Source organism: Pinus tabuliformis, chromosome 7 (genome assembly GCF_031772625.1).
Source record: "Pinus tabuliformis cultivar Carrire ecotype Pingquan chromosome 7, CPIR1, whole genome shotgun sequence".
NCBI classification, from domain to species: Eukaryota; Viridiplantae; Streptophyta; class Pinopsida; order Pinales; family Pinaceae; genus Pinus; species Pinus tabuliformis.
The window spans coordinates 538,754,676-538,776,255 of NC_142293.1; the positions used below are offsets into that span (position 1 = coordinate 538,754,676).

Below are 21,580 nucleotides of genomic sequence, written 5' to 3' on the forward strand. Positions count from 1 at the left end.
ATCACCATGTGGGTTGTTGAGCTAATTTATTAACACAAATTAACACAAGTATTCATTATCAATCCAGGTTTGTAAAACTTGGAGGCATGTCCACAATGTATGGATATCAGATGTAGCAAAGCTTAGAAGATAAAATATAATGAATTAAAGAAGTGCATATTACAAATATAAATATATTTAAACAATTTCTAATTCACTTCTGCAATGTGTGTGAGATGAAGTGGCTCTTAACTTAAGAGATCCATTTGTGTCCTTCTTCTACAATATCGATTAATGAATAGAAATCAAAACTCATTAATTAACAACAGCTCAAGATGCATGAATAAACAGTGAAGGAGACTCCCAACTTAAGAGATCTTTGGTATTCATCATCACAATTCACTCATCATTATGCTATTGTTAGAAAACTGAAATTGCATAAAACTGCTTAAACACATTAAGGATGAATTCTAGTTTTGATCCATTAATTCAATAGAAAGAGATTTCAACTTGAACTCTTTGTTGTCCCTTCTTATCAAAGTGATAAAAAAACTAAGATTCATCAACAATATAAATCATTACACATCTGACAAATCTGAAACACAACAAGTAACTCTGAAACAACTAGTACATGAAAATGAAGCTAGTTTAACAATGAAGTGTACTTAGCTTGGAGTGGGGGACCTCCACCCTTGCTTTGCACACTTGAATATGCTATCAACTACTGAAACTTCAATCACTCATCCACACCAATGAAAAGAAAAATGGAAGTAGAATAAGTTCTTCAAATTAACTTCAAATATTCAAATGTCTCAGCATAAAGTTATACAAAAACTACATACATAAGCCTTCAAAGTTATGGCTTTAAATAGAAGATCGTGAAACAAACTGATATAAAGTCTCTCTAACAAATCTATCTACTCATATCCATCTATCCAAGTCGAATCCATCCAATCTATCTCTAAAAATATGGACAATCCCATAAAATCATAAAACTGCCCTATTTCCTAGGGATTTTATGGATGACTGGTCTTGTTTGACCAGCTTTGACCGGGCCTGATTTAGCTTGTTTTGACCGAACCAATTGGAGTTAGTTCAGTCCTAGTTCCCAAGCTTTCCATTCATGTATCCAGCTCGAGCCCAGGTGTCCTGCAAGTATGACATCCATATAGCTATTACGGGAATTTCTGATTCTGTCCAAAAATTGCACTTGAAATTCAATTTTCATAAAAACTTCTAGAAATTGAAAAATTAAAATTAAATACCCGAATGTCTATAAAATACATCAAAATGAGGTGGATGTGATGGAAAATGGATGGATAATATAAGAGTTAAGTAAGTTTCCTTAAGCAAAAATGGACCAAAACTGAGGGCCAACATCTCCCCCTTGCTGATCTTCAAGCATGTCCTCATGCTTGTTTCTTCCTCTTGGACCTCCTTACCCCTGCTGTGTATCCTGTTCCTGACCCTGATGCCTCCTGCTGTGCTGCCTCTAACAGATAATCTATCCCCATGCTGTGTTCTTCTTTATACAAAGTAGCCTTGACCTTCTATTTTTCATATTTGTTTTTCCACATGTTCTTTTCCTTAAGCCACTTGAATGCCTGTTTGCAAAGTATGTCATTCTTTCTCTTTAGTTTGCTTATTTCTTTAGTTAATATTTCATTTTCCTTAACTAGCTTTGCATTACTCTTCTTACATGCCTTATTTTACTTCTTCAAGTGCTTTTCCAGAATCTTATTTATTTCTAGCTGCTTTGTTAATTCTTTGATTTTGCTCAAGTGTAACTCTTTTTCGAGTTCCTGTGTGTCTTTTGAAAATGATGTTGCTACCACATCATCAAAATAAGAGTCTTTCTCTAGAGTTTCTTTCTCTAGTCTCTCAATGATATCCTCTACCTGCTTCTCTATAGAACATGTTTCTACAATTTGTACTTCTTGGTCTCTACTACTCATTTCTACTGGGCTCTTCCTCCTAGGCTTCCTAGGAGTGGATATGATGGATGTTTCTTTTTCAACCATGACAGTGTTGGTTTGTTTCTTGGACCTGGTTCTGGGATAAAATGGTGAAGTCATAATGCCCCTGGTTTCCTGCTCTGCTGTTTTTTGTTCCTCAATGACCTGTTCCTGATACTAGTTTTGATTTAAAAACTCTCTCCAAGTTATGCCCTATGTTTTGACTTGATACTCTACAAGTATTTTTATGAGCCCCTGATGATAGATTTGTGCCTCCCTTGGTTTATTCTCATTTCTTGCTGATTCTATCATATTAATGAGATTCAGGAAGAAGAAATATGGCAGGTTTATTTTGACTCCCCCCTTAGTGTGTGGGAGGAGCCTAACATGATACAAGTGTGCCACACTCTATCCCTTATCACAAGTGAAGAATTTCTGAATAATCAAGACTAGTTCCCCCCATGGCTCATTGAACCACTCCCTTAGTACACCTTTGGCTCTGTCAAAGGTTCCCTTCCTGTTTTTCTCCAGGAAGAAATTCCGTGCTTTCTCCCTGAAATGTAGAATCGTGTGATAATTTTCCCCTGTCAGTGGAAGGTCTAGTGCTTGGGAAATGTATTCTTGAGTCACTGGAATGATTAGGTTTCCTACCCTTGTTTGCTCCTGAGTATAGTTTATTCACAAATTCTCTGGTTATCCCCTCATTGTGACCATTGAACCTTTGTAAAAACCCTATAAGCCCCATCCGATACAAATTTTCTATTGTTTCCTTCTTCCATTGTTATATTTGAAATTTTGGCTCTATCCTGGTGGCCATGTTTTCTGAAAACCAGTGGATATACCCTTCTACCGTCATTAACTTCATTTTCAACAATAAAAATAACAATCATTTGTGCATACAAATCCTTTTTGATTCAGTTTGTAGAAGACTTACCTCTCTCTTGTTATTCTTTAGAATGATAAAACCAAGCTTCCTTTTGTCTCCGCCTTTCTGCAATTAATGAATCAGTGTTTTTATTAACTTCTGTGACTGAAAAACAAAAACAAATTGCTTTCTATGATGTAAAATCCACTCTCGACTCTGTCCCTTTTTATCACATCCCTGTTCTATCCATACAAACAAAGTATTCCTTTCATGCATACCACTGTTTAGAAATGAAGACTTGGAAATCGATCTCTATTTTTTAAAAAACAAAATCATATCATGATTTTTTCTCTTTTCGAATTTCCTTGTCACTCTCTTAATTCATTCATATGTCAAACAAATCATATGTCAACACCATTATTCAGATCTCGTTCATAAACAATCTGGATCTTTTCTTCATATACTATTTGTCATATTAATGCCACTATGTATGCAATTAATCTTACTGTTTATGCAATCAAATTTACTTTTTATGCATTTAATTCCACTGTCTATGCAATCAACCGACGATTTTTCCTTTTGAATTCAATGTTTACACAATTAAACCACGGTTTTTGAACTCACTGTGTACTCAACGAATCCATTTTTATGCATTTCTTTGCAAGTTCAATACTCTATTTCAATGACCAATTTGGTGTAGACATGTATTCATGCAACCAGACCTTAACTCATCGTTCTATTTCATTACCCAACACGTGTTTATGCAATCAAAATTACAATCAAACTCTCTGTTTTAACTCGGCATGTGTTTTCAAAACTGCACTTTGAACACTCTGTTTTCGTTATTCTTGGCAAAATATTGTGTTTATGTATTCATAACTACACTAAACACTTCGTTTCATTACTCAAGCTCAATGAAAACATTTAGTTCTGCAATCAAACATTCAATTCAGTGTTTTAATGAGTGAACGTGGAGGTTCCAAATTTAGTTACCTGACTACAATGACATATTGATTTCCTTTGATTTTGACTCAACCGACCTGCATTTTATTATGGTTGCCACTTGTTAAACCTCAGTTCAAAACATATATTCCTTGACTGACGGCAGAGACAGCTAATGACAAATGACAACAGAAGTTGGAGCGCTTTCCTATCTAGGAGTTTAACTTCTATTTTAATGAAAGAATCCTATGATTTACTCATAACCACCTGTTGCATTCAATGAGGGAGATCAAGTTTCGATCTTACCTTATTTCGCATGAGATCTCTTTGAACTAACTCCACTTTCTCTATTAGTCTTCTCGACTATCTCTTGATCCTCACCTGATTTCCTTCTTATCACTCCAATCCCCAACTGCTATATCTTTTTACTTTGCCTTCTTGGTTTATTTTCCTCTCTTCTCGTGTTTCTTCACTCAAACATGCATCTCAGGCTCACAACCATATGCTAAAACGCTTATGAAATATCTCGTCGCTCTCCTTGAGCCTTTAGAATGGTTGTGATGGTGGAGAGGGAGCGATATTCGCAACGGCTGTGTATACAATGGCAGACTGTTTGTAAACTCACAACGTTGTTTGAAACCTCTGATGTTTGTATTTAAAATTGTGTTTGACCGTTTACCTGCGCTGATGGCTTCCATCGTGGCCGTCCCTCATTCCATCGCGGCTTTCATGGCTGTCCCGCATACCATTCCTTAGTACTGTCACGAAATTCATTGTTTGACCTTGACTGATATGCCACTTATACCATTGTGTTATTTGCAAACCATATGCTTCATTATAGTTTGCTCGTATTTTTTATGCATTATGTTTTGATTTCCATTTGAATGGTTTTGATTGCACGTTGTATGGTCTTATCACTATTCAAATGTCATCATCCTTTCCCTTATATCCACTACCTCCATTACCTACGGCTTATTCCTCTGAAGTATTCATAACATGCATTGTTTGATTATTATAATAACATGTATTTGCATTATCACTTCAATAGTATCATTTCTTATGCGCCATTATAACTTATTACAATAAATCATTTCCACTTTATATTTGTTGTAATGCGCATGTTTCCATATGTTTGTATTTCAATATATCTCTTTTTAATTTTAAAAATGACCATATTTAGGTCATGTTTTAAAATTAATTCCATGATACTAATGTTGTTCTTGGTTGTGCAGGTTCTAGGGTTTCAATTGTTGAACCCTCTATTCTGATCCTTTTTGCTTTTCAAAAAAACCTTATGGTTAGGAGATGAAATGGAGTATGGAATTATGAATATAGGCCACGAAATAAATATTTGGAGGATATTTATAGTATTAGATATAGGATAAGGGTTATGAATAGGATAATAGGATGAGGGTAATAAAAAGAATATGTAAGTAAAAAGAATAGGATGAGGGTAGTGAAATGAAAAATAATAGGATGAGGGTAGTGAAATGAAGATGTAAGTAAAATTATGCTTTCAGGTACTAACTTAATTTTAACATGTTTCTAAAAATTTCTAAAAAAAATTGAATTTTCAAGAGCAGAACTTTGTACTTACAGTACTTGTACTCCCTGATAATATTTGATAAAGCCTACGATGTCTTCTGGTCAAATGTCTTTTGATGAAATGTCTAAGATGGATTGAATAAACTTTATTTCTGCTTCCTGTTCTTGCATCCTTCATTGATTCAGGTCCATTGATTGTTGATGTCGATCAGGTCCCTCTGCAATTGATTCATAATAACTCAGGTCCCTACTGTCATGTACATTTTTTATGCAGTATATACATGTTTTTTCTAACATTTCAGGTCCCTTCTGCTCAATGGTTTCAAAAGTGTTTCAGGTCCCTACTGCCATACAATACAAGTTCCGTTGTCAATTCAGCTGCTCAAACTTCCAGCTGCTCAACTAAGTTTCTTTTGCAACTTTCCCCCTTGCTTATCTGAAGACTTGTCCTCAAGTCTTATTTCTTTGGAGGATCTTTCTACAAAATCAAACTGTTGCGAGAGTAAAATAGAAATTGTGAATTCATACAGGCCAAAACTAGTTGGTTTTCCTCTATGAATTCCTGTTTGTTTGGTGCTAGTTGCCTGGTTTTCACTAGCAAAATTTTTATTAATTTTTTATTTTTATTTTTATTTTTATTTTTTTTGTTTTTTGTTTTTGTTTTTTATTCTTCCTCTTCTGGGGTACTGAAAGGCATATGGCTATGCCATTCCATTACTTCCAGATCTATCTCTTTTGTCAGTTGTTTCACAAAATCTTCTCTATTGATAGGCTTATTGTAAACTTTAAGCCTATGTCCGTTTACTAAAAATGATGTGGACTCTTGATCAATTGTTTTTATCTGAACAACTCCATTGTCGAAGATTTATTCTATCTCATATGGCCCTAGCCAATGAGTTGTGAACTTTGCCTTGAAATCTTTGAATTTGGAGTCAAACAGTAATGCCCAGTCTCCCTTGTTGAATGTCTTGTTCTTGATGAATCTGTCATGCCATTTCATTCTTTGCTGCTGCACCAGTGTTGTGTGTTCTACTGCTTGTTGTCTCTGTTCATCCAGTTGGTTCAATTCCATTATCTATTGCTGTTGTGCTTCAGATAGTTCTAGTCCTAATTCTGCTGCCAACTTAAATGTGTGTATGTGAAATTCTATGGGCAGTAAGACTTCTTTTCCATACACTAACTGGTATGGACTAAATCCAGTTATGTTCTTCCTTGTTATTTTGTACGCCCATAGTGCATCTCTTAACTTTTTTGACCAATCCTTCCTATTCATCTGTACTGTCTTTGTCATTATGTTTTCTAGGACTTTATTTGTCGCTTCCACTTGTCCGTTTTCCTGAGGATGTTATGGTGTTGATTTCCTGTGTTTGATCTTGTACTTTTCCGTAAGATCCCGAACATGTTTTGAAGTGAACTATGTGCCCTGGTCAGTTGCAATATGTATGGGTAGCCCAAATCTAACAAAGATTTCCTCAAAGAGGAATGTGACCACTGTATTTTCTATTGCCCTTGCTACTGCCTTTCCTTCCACCCACTTAGTTACATAATCTATACATACCAAGATGTACTTCTTTCCATTTTATGGTGGATTTATTGGTCCCACAAAATCCAGAGCCCATTGCTCGAATGGTTCTATGAGCACTTGTGGCTTAAGTGGAATTTCATCTGATACTATTGGTCTTCCTATTCTTTGGCAACTGTCACACCTCTTGACATAGGCTTTAGAGTCTTTGAAGATTGCTGGCCAGTAATAGCCCAATTGCGACACCTTGTAGGCTGTTTGCTTGTCTGCAAAATGACCACCACATGGCTTGTCATGAGATGCTTTCAAAATTTCTAGTATTTCGTCTTCTTTAACACATTTTCTTATTATTAAATCAGAGCTAGTATAAAATAGATCACCATTCACCCAACTATATCTAGAGCTTTCTCTAATGATATTTCATTTTTGTTTCTTTGTGAACTGAGCTGGGAATTTCCCAAAGGATAAATAGTTTGCTATATTTGCAAATCATGGTGTTTTTACAGTTATTGCAAACAAATGTTCATTTGGAAAATTATCTGCAACAGGATTTGGATCTCCGGGTGTATGAAGCCTTGAAAGGAAATCAACTACTTGATTTTCTTTCCACGGTCGATCTTGAATTGTAATGTTAAATTCTTGCATTAACAGTAACCATCTTTTTATTCTTCCGTTTGTGATTGATTTGTTCATTAAGTATTTTATCGCTGAATGGTCTGTATGAATGAACACTTGGTATCCTGTTATGTAATGCCTGAATTTGTTTACTGCATGTACTACAACTAACATCTCTTTCTCTGTGACTGTGTAGTTCAATTCTGTTGGTGTTAAGTTTTTGCTTATGAAGTATATAGCATAATTGAACAGGTTTTCTTTCTGTCCAAGTGATGCACCTATAGTAGTATCAGACACATCAGTTGAAATATGAAATGGCAAAGACCAATTTGGTCCTCAAAGAATGGGGGCAATTGATAGTTTTTCTTTCAATATTTGAAATGCATTTTGACAATGATTTGTCCATTGGAATTCGACATCCTTTGCAAGTAACTTGAATAGAGGTTGTGCTATTTTATTGAAGTTTTCTATAAATCGCTTATAGTAGCCTGTGTAACCCAAGAAACTTCTTACCTCATTTTTTGTTGTAGGTGGCATCAAATTCACAATGACTTGTATTTTAGTTGGATCCACCTTAATTCCTAATGAGGAAATATGGTGTCCCAAGACTATCCCTTCTATTAACATCATGTAGCATTTTTCATTACTCAGGGACAGATTTGTCTCTATGCATCGTTTCAAAACTTTCTCAAGATTTTTCAAATAATCGTCATATGCATTTCCATATACAGTTAAGTCGTCCATATAGACTTCTACACGTTCATGGATCAGATTAGCAAATAGTGCAAGCACTGCTCTTCGGAGAGTAGCAGGTGCATTACATAGTCCAAATGGAAAAAAATTGTATGCATAGGTTCCCCATGGGCAGGTAAATGTTGTTTTGTCCTGGTCTTCCATTGCTATTCTAATCTGATTATACCCACTAAACCCATCTAGAAAGGAAAATAATTTCTTCCCAACTAATGAGTCTAGGACTTGGTCAATAAATGGTAGCGGGAAATGATCTTTTAATGTTGCTTTGTTTAATTCCCGGTAGTCCACACATATTCTCCACTTCCCATTTTTCTTTGGTACAATTACTAAGGGAGAAATCCATTGACTATCTGAAATAGGATAGATGAACCCAACTTGTAGTAGTTTCTGTAGTTCTTCTTTCACTATTTCCTTCATCATGGGGTTCATTTTCCTTTGTGGTTTCTTTATTGGTTTAATCTGGTCAGCTGTATAGATGTGGTGGATACATGAGTTGGGATGATTTCCTTGCATATCTGTGTAATCCTAGGCAAAAGCTTCTGAGTATTTTTGTAGTAATGCTATTACCTCTTGTTCTTGTGACGATTGTAAATGGTTACCATTGTTCAAATGTTTTCTAGGATATATCTCAATTGTTTTTGTTGTTGAATTGGTAATTGTGTTTATGGGAAAAATATTTGTGAAGGATTCTTGCAAGGATTGAATCGTACAGGTTTCTTGAAAACACTGATTCAAAAGATTACTTGCAGCTTCATACTGAGTTACTCTAAGCTGCTCTGAAATATCTGGTTGAGATGAAAAGATCCAATAGATATTCATTCTCCTCTTCTTCTCTAATATCAAAAACTTGGTTAATACTTAGAACTGATTTAGTTTGTTGTTGTTCTTGTTCTTCAAGCATTGATACTAAAGAAGGTGATTGTGCATGAGAATAAAGTGTGATGTGTTTTCTCTCATCTCCATGTGCAATAATCATACTTCCAGATCTACATCCTATAAAGGCATCAGCGGTGGCTAACCACGTTCTGCCTAAGATTAGAGGATGTCCTCCCAAGTTTGTTTTTGGTTGCAAAATGAGGAATTCTACAGGATACTCCCATGAATCCAAAGAGACTAGGATATCTTCTAATATTCCTTCTGATATAACTTTAGATCTGTATGCTAACTCTAAGATTGTAGTAGTAGATCTAATGTTGTTTAAATGCAAATGTTTCATTGTCTCTGTAGTCATTACATTTATAGTTGCTCCCAAATCTATCAATGTGTTTGGAACTGAGAAATTGTTTATTGAAATAGTAACCATAGGGATACCAGGGTTAATATATTTTTCTACTGCTGTCTTTGTAGACATGAGGCTTGCTAGTTTTCCTATGACTTGGATTGTAGTAGGATCCTTCTTCTTTTTGCCAATTTTCTTGATGCATAGTTCCTTTACTATTTTAGCATATATTGGTATTTCTTTGATCGCTTGTAATAAATTAATTTTTGCATAATCATTTTTTCAGTTCATCTAGAATGTCAAATTTTGGAAGGGTCATTTGAATTTTCTGCTCTACTAACCTCTCTGGAAAGGGTGGTGTTTGAGTTATGATAGTTTTTCCCTTTTGAGTTTGTTTTTCTGAATGTGATGTTTCAGGTTGTTTTCCTTGTTCAGCTGGTTCTTCTATGATCGGAGGAGAATCTTGATGAAGTACTTTCCCAAACCTTACATGAATATCATTTATGGGAAGAATGGAGTATGTTAGAAAGTATGTTGCTTCTTCCACATTGTATGTAGGTTTATCCATTTTATTGCTCGGATTTGCCACCGGCTGGGGCGGTAGTTGAGTTGGTCTGGGCTGGTTTGAAGGTAGTTGTAGCTGCTGTGGTTGTGTTAGTAATGGTGCAGAATTCTGTTGTGGAAATGGCATGGACAGTGGATATGCAGAATTCTGTTGTGAAAATGGCATGGATTGTGGATATTGTTGGAATTGTTGGTATGGGAATGGTTGTTGATATTGTTGCTGGTATTGCTGTTGGTATTGTTGAGGATACATTTGTTGAGGTGGCTGGTTTCCATAACCATTTCCTTGCCAACCTTGTGCAGGTTGGTTTTGATATTGTTGTGGAGGCCAAGCTTGCCATGGAATTGGGGTATTCCAAGAGTTTTGAGGAGGATACTGATAGTTTTGTTGAGGGAATTGTTGAGGAATTTGTTAAGGAATCCTTGGCTGCCAAGTCCTTGTTGGTGCCACATAATAGAAACCTTCTGTTCCTTGTACTTCTTCCATTGGATTCATTTTCAATTCTTTCAAATTGAGACAGTTTTCCGTTGAATGATTTTCTGTGCAAAGACCACACACTTGAACACTATCTAAAGGACATTCTCTTAATGCATGTTTCTTCCTACATTTGGGACAAGAGATTGCTAAGATTTTTTCTTGCTCTTCTTTCTTTTTGTTTGCTTTTAGAACATCTACTTGTGTCCCTAATGTGCTTTGGAGATCAGTTTTGAAGTTTTCTAGCAAGCTTCCTATCTTTGCTCTTGTTACCCCTCCTGCTGCTGATTTTGCTACTTTTGAACTAACATCTATTCTTCCAGCTTTTGGTCTTCCTCTAGAATATTTTGACATAATTATGAAATTTCATTAAATGGCAAGTTTGAAATGTCACCCTTGCCCATTACATTCAGAATGTCATGGTATTCATCTCTTATACACTTGAGAAAGATTGTTGAAATGGTTTCTTGGTTTAGTGAGTGTTATTTAGATATTTGTATATTCTAAGCAAATCTTTCTAAGTATTATTCTAAACTTTCATCTTCTTGTTGTGTCATTCCGAAAACATCCTCTTTGGAGTACCTAGGCCTACAATAGGCTTGGTATTTTTTAAGAAATATTGTCTTCATTTCGTCCCAAGAAGTTATTGTTCGCTCTCCTAAACCCATGAACCATTTTAAGGCTGCCACTTTCAAAGTAGCAGGAAAGAGACGAAGTTTGTGTGTGTCATTTGTGTATCCATAAGTTCTACACAAGATGTCAAATTCAAACATAAATGAATTAGGATCTTCTGTTGACATTCCATAAAAGTTAGGCAATACAGAAGGTGGAATATTTTTCATTTTCACATCTTCTCCTAATATTGCACTTGTATCCAATATTGGAAAGCCAAAAGTAGCTTCCAGATCACCAACATTTTCCTGTTCATTATCATTTTGTCTTTTCCTATCCTCTTCTCCCTTCCTATCATTTTCTCTTTTTGCATCTTCCTCTCTTTGTCTTCTCCATTCTCTTTGTTGTCTTTCATATTCAAGTCTTTGTTTAGGAGTAAAGATAACATATCATGCCCTTCTTCTGTCATAGCTTCAACTATTTTGATGACAACTTGAGACTCAGGTTGTTTGAAAATAGGTTGATCTATGGACTCAAAAATGGGCTGATTTACTTTAACAATTTCTTTTTGTTTTCCTGAAGTAGGTGTTGCTTTTGGAGTTTGTTTTCTTTTCACGTCCTAGGCTAACAAAGTTTGTCTTTCAATTAAAGTTAATATTTGTCATGTTCTTTGTCTTTCTTCTAATTCCTTTATTGTTGGTTTACCGGAAACCAGTGTGGTTAGTTTTGATGGTCCTACTTCTATTGATGGGGGGTTTTGTTTAATAAATCTACCTTTAGGATCTCTATTTCTAGGCATAAAGAAACATAACTAAGAAAAATGTAACATAACTAATTTTTTATTGTTTTTGTTTTGTCAAAATTTTAGTGTTTTTGTTTATCTTCTATTTGACTATGTTGATGAATGCCTCCCTGACAACGACACCAAAATGTTGAGCTAATTTATTAACACAAATTAACACAAGTATTCACTATCAATCCAAGTTTGTAAAACTTGGAGGCATGTCCACAATGTATGGATATCAGATGTAGCAATCTTAGAAGATAAAATATAAGGAATTAAAGAAGTGCATATTACAAATATAAATCTATTTAAACAATTTCTAATTCAATTTTGCAATGTGTGTGAGATGAAGTGGCTCTTAACTTAAGAGATCCATTTGTGTCCTTCTACAATATCGCTTAATGAATAGAAGTCAAAACTCATTAATTAACAACAACTCAAGATGCATGAATAAACAATGAAGGAGACTCCTAACTTAAGAGATCTTTGGTGTTCCTCATCACAATTCACTCACCATTATGCTACTATTATAAAACTGAAATTGCATAAAACTGCTTAAACACACTAAGGATGAATTCTAGTTTTGATCCATTAATTCAATAGAAGGAGAATTCAACTTGAACTCTTTGTTGTCCCTTATTATCAAAGTGATAAACAAACTAAGATTCATCAGCAATATAAATCATTACACATCAAACAAATCTGAAACAAAACAAGTAAATAACTCTGAAGCAACTAATACATGAAAATGAAGCTAGTTTAACAATGAAGTGTACTTAGCTTGGAGTGGGGGCCCTCCACCCTTGCTTTGCACACTTGAGGATGCTATCAACTACTGAAACTTCAGTCACTCATCCACACCAATGAACAACAAAATGGAAGTAGAATAAGTTCTTCAAATTAACTTCAAATATTCAAATGTCTCAGCATAAAGTTATACAAAAACTACATACATAAGCCTTCAAAGTTTTGGCTTTAAATAGAAGATCATGAAACAAACTGATATAAAGTCTCTCTAACAACTCTATCTATGCATATCCATCTATCCAAGTCGAATCCATCCAATCTATCTCTACAAATATGGACAATCTCGTAAAATCATAAAACTGCCCTATTTCCTAGGGATTTTCTAGATGACTGGTCCTGTTTGACCAGCTTTGACAGGGCCTGATTTAGCTTGTTTTGACCGAACCAATTGGAGTTAGTTCAGTCCTAGTTCCCAGGATTTCCATGCATGTATCTAGATTGAGCCCAGGTGTCTTGTAAATATGAAATCCATATAAATATTATGAGAATTTCTGATTCTGTCCAAAAATTGCACTTGAAATTCAATTCTCATAAAAACTTCTAGAAATTGCAAAATTAAAATTAAATACCTAAATGTGCATAAAGTACATCAAAATGAGGTGGATGTGATGGAAAATGGATGGATAATATAAGAGTTAATTAAGTTTCCTTAAGCAAAAATGAACCAAAACTGAGGGCCAACATGGGTCACTCATCATAATTGTGCCAAAGAGGAATGGGACTTGGTAGATGTGTATAAATTATAGGGCATTGAAGAAAATCACGCTGAAGAACAGATACCCCTTGCCTAGGATAGATGATTTTCTGGATTAGTTGTAGCAAGCAAAATACTTCACCAAGTTGGACTTGAAGTTTGGATATAACCAAGTTTGAGTCAAAAAATACGATACCTAGAAGAATGCCTTCAAAAATAGGCAAGGTTTGTAAGGAAGGGTTTGTATGAGTGGTTAGTCATGCCATTTGGCCTATGTAATGCACTAGCTATGTTTATGATATTAATGAATGATGTACAACACACTTTTATAGATTCATTTGTTATTGTCTATTTGGATGATATACCGATATATAACGCTACCTGGGAGGAGCACATTTCACATTTGATGCAGGTGTTGGAAACATTTAAGAAGCACCAAATGTTATCAAATCTCAAGAAGTGCGATATTGCGCATTAGTCTTTGGTGTATATGGGGTATGTGATAGGTGGAGGAGAGATGAAGAGAGATCCTGCCAAGATGAATGCCATCATGAAATGACCAAAGCCTACTAATGTTTCCGAGGTTAGGAGTTTCATTGGGGCAACACAGTACTTGAGGAAATTCATAGCCTCATTTTTAGTGGTAGCAACACTGCTCCATGCCATAATAACAAGTGACAAGAGTTTCCAATGGGGAAAAGGTCAGAAAAAGGATTTCGAGGAGCTAAAGAATAAGATCATTCAAGTGTCAATTTTGGCATTACCAAACTTGCAATGACCTTTTGAAGTGGAGACAAATTTGAGTGAGTATGTTATGGGAGTGGTATTGATGCAAGGAGGAAGGCATGTATGCTACCATTCTGAAGTATTTCATGAGGAAATTCTTAACTACCTTACCTATGACAAGGAACTCTATGTCATGGTGCAAGATGTGAAGAAGTGGAAGCACTATCTAATGGAAAAGGAGACAGTAATCCACACAGATCACCAACTATTACAATACATGCATTCGCATAATAAGCTATAACAGACCAAGAATTACAAGTGGATGGGGTTTTTACAACAATTTCATTTGGTGATCAAGTATAAGAAGGGAAGAAAAAACAAGTTGTTCAACATGCTTTCAAGGCCACCCACATGAAAGATCACAAATTTTGGGACTCTTATGCACATGGAGCCATTCACCCATGATGCATATAGTGAGGCATATTGAAAGGATGAGGAATTCAAGGAGGTGTATCAGTAGTTGTAGAGTCAGAGTCATGTGCATGATGGCGACAACATCGTTGACTACCATCTCCAGGATGGATTAGTCTACAGGCTGGATAAGCTATGTGTTCCTAAAGCTGAGTGATTGCAGCTAATTAGAGAGGCTCACACCTCTAATGTTGTAGGGAACTTTGGTGTAGGGAAGACCGTGGCTAACTTGCATAGGTATGTGTATTGGCCCAAGATGTAAGAGCAGATAGCTAGGTTCATAAGAGGATGCATGCTTTGTTGTACCATCAAGCCTAGAAATAAGAAACAAGGTCTATATCATCCCTTACCTTAACCTACTCGTCCTTGAGAAAGCATTTCCATGGAATTTGTGGGAGGTTTACCAACAACCAAGAAAGGACATGACTACATGTTCATGGTAGTTCACAAGTTCAACAAGATGTGTGTTCTGATGCCCTGTAAAAAGACCATCAATGGGAAAGAAGCAACAAACTCGTTCTTTGGATAGTCTGGGTGCACTTTAGAAAACAAAGGAGCATTGTTTCAGTCAGGGAAACAAGATTTCTCAGTGCATTTTGGATTACATTGTGGGAGAATATGGGCACAAAATTGAATAGATCTAAAAAATTCCATCTAAATACAAATGGGCATACAAAAGTAGTCAACAAGACTTTGGTGCAACTTGTGAGGGGATACAACCAGAAGGATTTTAAGACCTGGGATGAAAATATGGTATACATACAACATTCTTACAACAGATTAATCCACACTTCTACAGGAAAGTCCCCATTTGAAACTTGTTTTGGATATTTTCCACCTTCACCTTTGGATATTGCATATGGGTAGTAAGGAGTGAGGGAAGATCTTATAGGAGATGCTTTGAGGTCTGGAAAATTTTCAGAGAAGATCAAACATATCCATTTACAACTACAAGAAACACTGCAAAACTCATAGGAGAAATATAAGGCCATGCACGATCAACATAAAACAGAGAAATAATTTAGGTTGGGAGATAAAGTATGGCTATAGTTTAACAAGGAGAGCTTGTAGGGTCTGGTGAGAAAATCAAGGCTCTAAGGTACAATCCATTTGAGATACTGGAAAATGTGGGTGATAATTCCTATCAAATTAGTTTACCACCATATATGCACATTTACTCAATGGTGAATGTAGCAAATTTGAAACTCTATGAGCCTTCAATGCTAGATCGGGAAGAGGAACAAGTCTTAGCTTCTACGGAGGATTTGGCACTAGATGCTCAGGTGGAGTTGAAAAAATATTAAATTTGGTAGAAAAGGTCCAGAACTAAAAGATAGGGACAACATGACCTTTGGCAGATTGGGTTGAAGGGACAACTTCCAAGCAAAGCTAAATGGTATACCAGAGAGAAGGTGGAGGAAAATTTTCCTCACCTCATTCAGTAGAAGCTTTTGGGGACCAAAATCATCCTAAAATGGGGAGGTGTGATATGAATTGGATCATATATTATTTTTCATTCATCTTGATGCATTAAGAGTGGAAAAATTGGAGGAATCTGTTAACACCCAGGTTGTTCCCTTTGACTCCCAAGGGAATACTGCCGGGGTAACCACTAACCAAACTTTGGATTATAGGTCCTAGCCTACCTACAATCAGAGAGGGCTCTCTCTTTAAGTTTTAACTCTGTTTTGTGAAGATTTTAGGCTAGTTATAAGTTCAGGGTTTGGTTTTATTGTTTGGTTGAGGGATGTCTTTCTGTATCTAGGGTGGAAGTCTTCAGATAGTCTTAATCCATTGGGTAATGGAGTCTGTGGCTACAGGTTGTTCGAAATATTGAGTTGGGTTGCTGAAACTGCAGGGCCATTTAAATACTTCATGGGACAAACTTGAAATTGTGATGGTGAAGTGTGTTTAACCAGTGAAAAGCAATTAAGAATTTTCCACTAAGCTGAGGGTGTGAGAAAGAGATATATTGCACAGGAGCAAACTTGAATTCCTGAACAATAATCACTGTGAAAGGTATAGTTTAGAAGTGCAGCAATTAAGAATTACACTCTTATAACTATAACTGAGGAAAACATACATAATAGCTTAGATTGAGTTCAGGGTATTCTATGAAATAAGTCCTGAAACTATTCTTTTTCTTTGCCATTAAACTATAAGACAGAACATGAATGGATTATGAAGAAAACAACAAACATAACGAACAGGTCAAAGAAACTTATTGTTCCGTGAAATACGCAGGAATCCTGTAGCATTCAGCAAGCACACACAACGCCTCAGACAACCCAGAACTTTGGAAATTCCATCAGCTTTTGTATTAATACTCTGAAAATTTACAGCATAAGATCTCTAGAAGAGAAAATCAACAACCCCCTGCAAGCTTATGCGAGGGGGAATATATACAATCGGTTACACAAAATATCTGAACCGATGAGTCATTTGAGAAATAAATACGTTCACCAACTTTACAAGATAGCAGATAAGGAAGTTATTACTGCTATGAATACAAAATGAATGCTCTTTAATTCTGTCAGAAGTCTTTTGACCTTTGGAGGCCACTGAGTCGGTTGAACGTTCTGTTATAAATGCTGAATGATGTGTCTTTATGTCTTTGTCATCCTGTAGATTTCTCGGCCCTGTCATTTGCAGCTGTCAGTATTGCTTTAGTGGCCGAATCTTTCTGCTGAGTTGGCTCAGTCCACTTCTTCTTCATACATACTGAATGCATCAAATTTTCCTGTATATGATGACTTATGTTTTTTAATGAAAAAACTTGATGAGAGGCTCTAGTTCACAGGATCAACTGTATCATTTTGGTCCACCATTCCTGTGTGGGCAGTTGATGTCTCAGAATTGCATCTAAGGTCTCATCTGCCTCTGTATATTTATAGAAGTTTGGAGGCACTTCAAACAAATGTTTGATCTCATTCATAATAAAAAATAAGTTCTCTACTCTGTTATAGAGACTTTGCCCAGATGCTGGCCCTGTTTCTTCTGAGGTACTTGGTCTTTCAGTGATCTGATTGGTAGCAAATGTATTGACCCTTTTAGCATAGTTCTCATGTGAAAGTAGTTTCCCTGCACTGTTCAGTAAGCCAGGGAGACCTCTGCTTTGTAATGCTGCAAACTTGTCCATAAATCTGTTTACTTCTGTCTGCATGTCCTGGCTTCTTCTTTCCAGTGTTTGTACCAGGCTTCTTAATGTAAGGACCCTCTTTATTAGCAAAATGGTTTCAGTTTTGTTGGGAATTCCCATTGCTGCCAGCTGAGGACCTGTACGGTTATTGAGCACATTAATCATTCTATTGGCTACCTCAGGCATGTTGCCTAGAGATGCCCTTGCTCTCTGGACTTCTCTGTGTGCTTTTCCTATGAGCTCCATTTGCTCATGAATGGTCTCAATATACTGCCATTGATCGGTGATTGATTGGCCAATGTTGGCCCATAAGACTGTCTTGAGCTCAGCTATCACTTTGTCGAGGGTGAGCTCCTTCTCCAGCTCCTTTATCTTCTCCTTAAGGGCCTTTATTTCCCTCCCTTTTTCTGCCACATTTCACTTTGACTTGTCATATTTTTCATTGAGCTTAGCCAAATTCTCCCTGGCTTCATTTAACTCTGCCATTTGGGCTTCTAGGGCCTGAATTTCATTCTTCAGCTTCTGCATATCAAGGCTTGGAGCCTGCTCTGTTGTTGGTGCTGGTGCTGATGTAGATGGTGCTGTCTGAGCTGTCTGTTTTGTAGGAGGAGCAGTAGTTTGAGGAGTTTCCTCAAGGTTGATTATTTGTGGAGGGGGCTGAGATGTTTGGCCTCCTTCCTTCTGTTGTAGGGCTGCCTACAGTGCAGCCTCTGATTCTCCCAATTTCTCTTGTGTCTGGATCAGCTGCTTGTATAATGATACCAGCATAGCTGCTGCATCTTGGTCATGTCTTAGCTGGGCAACCTCTTCTGTTTGAGGATGAAGAGTTGCTGGGATTTTAACCATTTTTCTTAATGCTGCCATATCTGCATCTCTTAGCTTCAGCAGCGCTTGTACAGCCTTGATGTCCTTGGGATCATGCCCAAGTTCTATGATTATATCCTCTAAAGCTTTGATTCGGTTGTCCTTTGCTTGAGAGGATGCTTTCTCCAACTCAAGTTGGGCAGCTGTATTGTTTAGGCTATCTTCCAGCCTAAGATTTACCAAGGTTTTGTCTGCAAGAGTGGCATACACCATCTCACCCGTTTGCTTATGCAATTCAATCTAATCCATAGGGTGGATGTCTTTTGCAAGGACCTCAAGGTTGGTCCTTATGTAGTCTGCAGCTGACTGTGGCTGTAGCATGGTTGGCATGAAATGACTCATTACCATTTTGCCCTCATGTACATCATAGGCAGACATTAACCTTTGCTGATTTGTAGGAGCCATTTTTAATAAGTGGTTGTAGAGCTGTATCTTGAGTGGCTCATTCCTCTTTTTGATATCTATAAACTGTTGTTTGATGCCTGCTTCAACTCCCCTTTGGTGGCTTGAGGAGCTGACTTCTCCTCCAACTGTCCTTTCTTGTTCCTGCTGAAAGGAACTTGCAGATGCTTCCATGCTTGGTGGGCCCATGCCCAAAGATTGCCCAATAGGCATTTCTTCTTCAGAGAGGGGATTCATTCTGTGCCTTTTCTCCCCATGACTTATAGATGTGGTGAGGGGAGTCTCCTGCTCTCTATCCCTCTTTTTTCCCTTTTCTTCTTGTTGTGGAGTTTGTAGCACTGAGGCCTCCACTGTCTTTTCTTGCCTAGGAGGCAGAGTTTCTTGTGCCTGCTGCCCAGTGGATATTGGAGCTTCAGATGTTTGCTCTTGCTGCCCTGGTTGCTCTTGTTCTTGCTGTTTTTTCTGCTGTACCTCTTGCTGTTGTACTTCCTGCTGCTGTTCTGTAGGAGCTAGCTGTTCTGGCTCCATCTGTCTCTCTTTGCCTTTGCTGGAAGTTTGATGAGTAGTTCTGGCTGCTTGCTGATGTGCTGTGGAAGAAGAGGCAGCTGCTCCCAGTTGCCTTTGATATGAAGAGGAAACCTATCCACAAGTTTCCAAGTCAGCCTCTTTCTCAATATTTTTTGCTTCTCTTTGTAGCATTTGCTCTCTAGTGATCGGCTCTTCTAGGGTGCCCTCTTTCCAAGTTAGTAGATTGGCATATTTCTCAATATGAGGCAATTTAATGTGAGCATAGCCACCCAATTTATGTTTTATCCTTCTGAGAGAAATGAAATGATTAGGGTCATAAGGTATCCATTTGAAACTAGTTTCTAATCGGAGGGCCTCTAGCATATCATCTGCTTCCTTCCATCCCTCCTCCCTTATGTTGTAAAGAAAAGGGCCTAGCTGATTCCTGACCTTTAGTTGCACTTTCTTGTTTTTACTATGGAAATGGATCTGGTCTGCATTTGCAAACTGTCTGAAATATTCCAAGGCAAATAGTCTCATGGGGACATATCTTGGTAGCCTATAAGGGTCCAACTCACAACCATATATCCTGATTACTGTATGGTGTTGGTAAAAGTACCAATCACCAATGCTGTAAGTCTTAGAGAGATGGAGAATTCTTTGCATTTCATCAGTCAATCTTGGAGGAGGAACACCATATAACAAGGTCAAAGCTGGATGAATGAAAAGGTCTATGAATTCACAGTATGTGTATGGTGAGCAAGAGGTGTGATGAAAAACTGAAGTCCAAAACACAACCGACCTTGGATTTCCCTGGGCATCAAGTTTCTTGAGAGGAATAGGGAAACTGTCAGGCTGATAAAATATGAACAGATGATATATGTATCTGGTGTATCTAAACACCTTCTCCCTTTCTAGATTCATCAGTTGCTCATGAATCTTGTTTGCAATATATGTAGCATAATCATAGTGCACAGCAGGAGGCTTTCCAGGAGAAAATATGGACAGCATAGCCATAATGGTGTCATCAACATCCTCAGTTCCCTTGTAGCCCAAGACATAGCTGATCAAATCTACAAGCATTTTGCCCAAGTCATTGAGGTATGGATTTCCAATAGGAGGCGTTCTCACAGTTTCAGAGCTTGGCTGTATGAATAACTGATTGATTTTGATGATCTGGGCACTGGACAGGTTGCCCCCCTTCTTTAATAAGTCTAACATGGAGAGAGGAGTCAAGGGTCTTGCAGTGTGAAAGTGCAGCATCTCATTTATGGCCTCAGGGGTAATATGAAACAAGACTGAGCCTGTGGGACTGAGAACAGCTCTCTGACATGGATCATAGCATTCACAGCATCTATGGATCAAGTCTGGTAGGGGATTGACTTGAGGAAGGTTAAAAATGGGCAAATTGGAGTCCCAAATCCCTAATATATCAGCTCCACTGAGGTGTTGGGCCTTTAACTCATTCAACAGATGAATGTTAAATTTGGAATTCATTGAAAACGAGTCTATCATCTGATAATCCTTATCCCCCAGGGCCTTCCATTCTAATTCTCTTTGTGGGGCATTCAGAGGTTGAATATTCAGGGCTACTAGTGTTTCCATGGCTAATAAGGCCTCTGATTTGTATGTGAACTGGTTTGAGTGAGCAGAACAACGCAGGGGGGGTACTTTTGCAACAGAGAGGTAAAATGCAAAGGAACAGAGGGTAAATGGCAGTAGCAACAATTGAAATACTGCGCAAAGGACTGATAAAGCCAATACCAGGACTGATAAGAGTGTCTCCACGGTGAATTAGTGCAGTTGAGGTTCTTAGTTCACGAATGCGCGAACTAACTGTGAATTTAGGTAAATTTTGCTAAATGCAGGCTCTGCAGAGGAATTGCGACTTAACAATTGAAAATGGAGGCTAGCCACCGGGATTTGCTGGTAGGTACTGTGTTTTTTACTCTTTTAAGCTAGATTCGGACAATTATGGATACAAAACCAGGCGCAGAGGAATGCTTTGGATAAATACCTGGTAAACTATTGGCAATGGCTACAAGTGCAGGTAGAGTGGAAGCGCCCACGGTCTCTGTGTTGATTTCAGCAGGTTGGCAGATGAAGTCGTGATATGCATGCAGAGCAGAACAGTTCTTTG

General features: G+C 37.3%; 1 protein-coding gene across 1 annotated transcript in view; it reads right to left on the minus strand.

The window, feature by feature from the left end:
• Positions 1 to 990: 990 nt before the first annotated feature.
• The window catches only part of LOC149248437 (uncharacterized), a 114,845-nt gene continuing 94,255 nt past the window's right edge, over positions 991 to 21,580 (minus strand). The window contains exons 4-5 of the mRNA XM_089456050.1: positions 2,869 to 2,925; positions 991 to 1,128 (exon numbers count right to left, since the gene is read on the minus strand). Of these exons, the coding sequence (XP_089312176.1) occupies positions 1,081 to 1,128; positions 2,869 to 2,925 (105 nt within the window). The 3' untranslated portion in view covers positions 991 to 1,080. The remainder of the gene's footprint in view (positions 1,129 to 2,868; positions 2,926 to 21,580) is intronic.